Below are 4,506 nucleotides of genomic sequence, written 5' to 3'. Positions count from 1 at the left end.
GCTGGGACAGTGAGCACCCATGGGTGAGCGCCCCTGCACCTCCCCAGGGCGAGTTCCTCTGCACCCATGGATGAACAACCCTGCACTCATGGGTGAGCACATCTGCACCTCCCCAGAGTGAGCAGCTTGCACCTACAGCTTGTGAAAAAAAGCTGTTTCTCCCCCATGCAATCCGCACCTTGTCCCCTCCATTCTCACTCCCACGCAGGGACAAACCAGCAGCCAAAACCACCACCAAAGCCTGGGCCCCTCTGGGCTCTGTATTTATAATAAAAAAATCATATACAAATACATACATATATATAATATATATAGAAAAAAAGGTGGCAGGAGCATGGGGCTGGCTGCAGGGCTCGGTGCCCCTCTCTGCCCTGCGCTTCCTCCTCCTGGGCTGCTCAGGTGATGCTGGCTTTGGTGGCCACATCTGTGTCCCAAGAAACACTGGTGGCTGAGGGGTGTCCAATACTGTCCAAGGCAGTGGGCTTGCAGCATCCCTCGGCAAATTCCTCCCTGCTGCTCCGTGCCTCAGTTTCCCTATCTATACGAGGGTCACCACATGGCTGGGCTCTGTGGTAAGGCACTTGTGGGCAGACGACTGCCATGGGACATCCCCATGGCGGTGGCACCTGGCCCTGGGCTCAGGGCACCTGAATCTGCAGGTCCTCGTCCTCGTCGGGGTCACTGGTGCCGTCCCCAGCATCATCGGGGCCGAAGCGGGCGCTGCGCATCTTGCCGAAAAGCGGGGTGCTCTGCTGTCGCCGCAGCCTGCCAAGGGAGAGCTGCTGGGGTGGGGGGCGATGGGGAGCAGCCCCAGGGGGACACCGAAGCTGAGCCTGTCCCCCTACACCACTACAGCACGGCTGCACCCCATTTCTGCAGCTTTCACTAAGCTCTGGGTGCAGGATCAGCACTCCCAGGCTGAGGTTGACCCTTCGGTGCAGGGAACCCTGGATGATGCTCAGCATAAGGGACGGCACCGTCAAAAACCCTCCAGGGCTGTACATCGCCATGCCGGGTACCTCGGACCCAGTCAGGAGTCCCTCTGAAATGGGTCTCCCAACAGAAAAACAGGGGTCCTCATTCCTGGGAGCCTGTGGTGTTTTTCTTCCACACGAAAATTCATCAATGGAAATTTATGAAGCAAATTTGGAATAAAAAGGCCCAGGACAGGGTTGGATATGACCAGTTTGCTGCATTTTACTGGAAAGAATGAATTATTTAAAGGAGAGTGCATGGGGAGGCTGAAGCGGTGGGGGGGAGCTGAAGCCACCATTATTCCTCCATGATTTAATGAAGACGTCCCCATAAAATAAAGGAAAATGATAAACACAGCCCCCCTGCGCCTCCTGGAGACATGGCATCGATCTTGCACAGCCATTTCAGCTGTTTATTGCTGGAGAGGAAGGAGAGCGAGGCCAGGGAAAGTTTTTAAAAGCAATAAAAGCCAACCTCCTGCCTCCCCAAACTGGCGTGGGATGCTTGGAGCCTGCCCTGGCCTCAGGTACCAGCGGGTGAAACTCCAAGCATCATGAAACTGGGCTGTACCGGTCTGTGGGCAGCCTTGTGCTGGTTTAACTGGGAGGTGAACGCCACCCAGCTTGCTCCAAGGATGGCTGCACACCTCCAAGGATGCTGGAGGCACTTTGGCCGTGCTTAGCCTGGGGTTCAACCAGGGAGATGCTGGTTGAGGGATGGTGGTGAGGAGAATGTCACCCCACCCATGGGTCCTTGGTGGTCCCCATTGCAGCCCCCCTTGTCCCCCACTCACCGGGACTGCAGATGCTCCAGCTGCACCTGGAAGCTCTCGCTCTGCTCTGTCTGCTCATCCAGCGACCGCTGCAGCTTTCGTGTCTGGTTGTGGGCCTCATCCAGCTGTGGGATGGGATGGGACGGGGCTGTCGGCCGCGGAGGGAGCAGAGCTGCCCACCCTGACCCCCTCTGCCAGCACGAGCTTCCCCACCTCATCCTCGGCTTGCGCCAGCTCCTTCTTCAGCTCCTCCACCCTCAGGCGCAGCTTCTTCACCTCGCCCTCGTGCTGCTCCACGCGGCGGTTGGCGTGGGCCAGCTCGGCCATCTTCTCCTGGTACTGCTTCTTCAGCTTGGTGTGGACGTGCTTCAGGTCGGCCAGCTCCTGCGGTGGGCATGAGGAGGGGGGGGCTGAGCAGTTGAAAGCCACCCCCACTGCCGGATGCCCCCTTTGCCCTTCCCAGGGATCCCTCCCACCGCTCCATCCCATGATGGAGAAGTTGATGGAGCAAGGGTCATCACCATCCCCTAGATGAATGGTGGTGCCAGGGTTTGGACTTGAGGAGGTCCTGAGGAATGCTGAGTCACTGCTGAAGTGACAGAGTTACCAAGGGAAAGGGTGGCAGAGGACAGGACCACCCCCATGGCACCTTGTTCTTCTCGAAGAGCTCGGCCTGGATGGTCTTGAGGTCGGTGTCCAGGGCGCTGGCCGTCTGGCGCCGCTTGCGAGCCAGCACCTCCTCCAGGTCCTCAATCTGCGCCCGCAGCTTCTTGTTCTCCCGCTCCAGGTTGAGCTTCTCTGTCTCCAGCCCCTCCCGCCGGCCCCACTCAGCTGCGTTCTCCGCCTGCAGCCGCTCCATCTGGGATGGGCACATGGGGTGGCCGGGGTGCAGCAGGGACCCCCCTCAACACTCCCTTTGCCCCCAAAACATTGGGGTTCAGCCTCACCTCCGCACGCAGCTCAGCCAGCTTCTTGTCCATGCTGGAGCGAGCACCCAGCTCGTCCTCCAGGTCCTCAGAGATCCGCCCCAGCTCGTCCTGGTGGATCTCCTTCAGGATGTTGAGCTGTAGGGGTGGGACACAGCACCCAAGGAGGGCAGTGAGCACCCTTCTCACACCACCTGATCCCTGCCCACATCCACCCACCCAACCTCTGAAGAGGGACCAACTGGCTCAGTAGCACTCATTAAGGTCCCTAATGAGCCTCTTGGAGTTGGGGGGGTTGCTGTGGGTCACTGTGCCCACCCACGAGGACATGCCACCCCCTGGGGTGTCTCTGGTACCCAGGCACCTCACTCACCTGCTTCATCACCTCCTGCTTGTTCTTGTTGAGCTCCTCGTACTTGATCTTCCACTGGCTGAGCTCGCCCTCCAGCTTCTCGATGCTCTTACTGAGCGCCAGCTTGTCCCTGGGGAGAGGCAATGCTGGTGACAGTCAGCAGGACCCCAAGGAATATCCCATCCTGGTGGGGACGGGGCTGGGCTGGGCTGGCACCCTGCAAGAGTGATGCCCCATGTACTCACTCCCTCTCCTTGAGCAGCACTTTTTGGGACTCATCCAGCCTCAGCTTCAGGGCGGTGACTTTGGTGGCATCCTCCTCCATGACGCTGACGTCCTCCCAGAGCAGGCGGCTCCGTTCCTGCCGGGCAAAGGAGGCCCGGGGGCCCCGCTGCTCCCAGCTCTCGTCTTGCTTGCTCGTCAAGATGTTTTCCATCATCTCCAGCTCCTGCAGCGCCGTGGGTGGCCCAGCACAGGAGACAGAGTCATCCGTGGGTGAGGGGGCAGCCCTCGCTTCCCACCCCCTCCATCACCCCATAACCAAGAGCATCCCTCCTTCCTGAGGCTGATGGAAAGGGACCAGTCCCCCCAGGGGAGCTGCCATACCCGCTGCACTCTGCTGCCAGCTCCTGGCCTTGCTGGGAATTTAGGATAACACCAATTTATTACACTGACCTCACGTAACTGCCACGTGGGCGATCTACCGGGCTCCAGGAGCACACGGTAAATGATCTGCTGGGGATTTCTGGGATGGGATATCCCTGGGCACAAAGCGAGGAGCACGCAGGTGATACTCAGATTAGGCTAACATTTGCTGCTTGGCAGCAGTGCCATCAGGTGGACTGAACCAGCTTGACATGGCACCCGGAGTGGTGACTTCTGCGTTGTGACAGAGCCGATGGCAGCAGAGAGGGGACGGCCAGAGGAGCTGGGAGCATTCCTGGGGTGGCTCTCGTGTCCCCTCCTTCCTCCTCCTCCCTTCAGTAGACACCCTGGCATTCGAGCCATCACTGGGCGATGCCACCAGCACTGCTGAAGCCACTATACCCTGTACCAGGACACTGACTTTTGCCTAATGCCTCCACAGGAAAAGCCCCAAGAAGGGGACCAGAGCCAGTGCTGAGGTGACCTCGCTGCATGGGGCTATGGGGGTCCTGGAGCCCCCATGACACTGCTCCAAGAGAAGTCTGACCCCTCAATGCTCTGAGAGGGACCCAATCCCCCATTCTGCTCTGAGGGGGCTGTTCCCACCCCAGTGCTAATCCAAGAGGGGTCCAATGCCCCCTCAATGCTCTGAGAGGGGCATGTCCCTCCCCAACTGTTCTGAGGGGGGCCTGCCCCCCCCACTGCCCACCTTTGCAGGGCAGGGACTGACCCCCCTCACCTTGGCTTTCTGAGGCGCCTCAGTCCCCACATCCCGCACTGGCTCCCGCTCGGGATCGGCCTCTCCTTCCACCCCGTTGGCTTCAGGCGAGCTGCCA

General features: G+C 59.7%; 1 protein-coding gene across 1 annotated transcript in view; it reads right to left on the bottom strand.

Annotated features, from left to right (window-relative positions):
• Nucleotides 1-638: 638 nt before the first annotated feature.
• The window catches only part of LOC104548786 (coiled-coil domain-containing protein 102A-like), a 4,279-nt gene continuing 411 nt past the window's right edge, over nt 639-4,506 (bottom strand). Inside the window, exons 2-10 of the mRNA XM_010194899.1 lie at nt 4,410-4,500; nt 3,701-3,786; nt 3,271-3,549; nt 3,047-3,155; nt 2,695-2,811; nt 2,397-2,606; nt 1,961-2,131; nt 1,769-1,872; nt 639-765 (exon numbers count right to left, since the gene is read on the bottom strand). Of these exons, the coding sequence (XP_010193201.1) occupies nt 639-765; nt 1,769-1,872; nt 1,961-2,131; nt 2,397-2,606; nt 2,695-2,811; nt 3,047-3,155; nt 3,271-3,549; nt 3,701-3,786; nt 4,410-4,500 (1,294 nt within the window). The remainder of the gene's footprint in view (nt 766-1,768; nt 1,873-1,960; nt 2,132-2,396; nt 2,607-2,694; nt 2,812-3,046; nt 3,156-3,270; nt 3,550-3,700; nt 3,787-4,409; nt 4,501-4,506) is intronic.

The sequence above is a fragment of the Mesitornis unicolor genome, unplaced genomic scaffold (assembly GCF_000695765.1).
Source record: "Mesitornis unicolor isolate BGI_N332 unplaced genomic scaffold, ASM69576v1 scaffold30001, whole genome shotgun sequence".
Lineage (NCBI taxonomy): Eukaryota > Metazoa > Chordata > Aves > Mesitornithiformes > Mesitornithidae > Mesitornis > Mesitornis unicolor.
The sequence above is the reverse complement of the archived record's forward strand: the minus strand, read 5'-3'. Positions and strand labels throughout refer to the sequence as shown.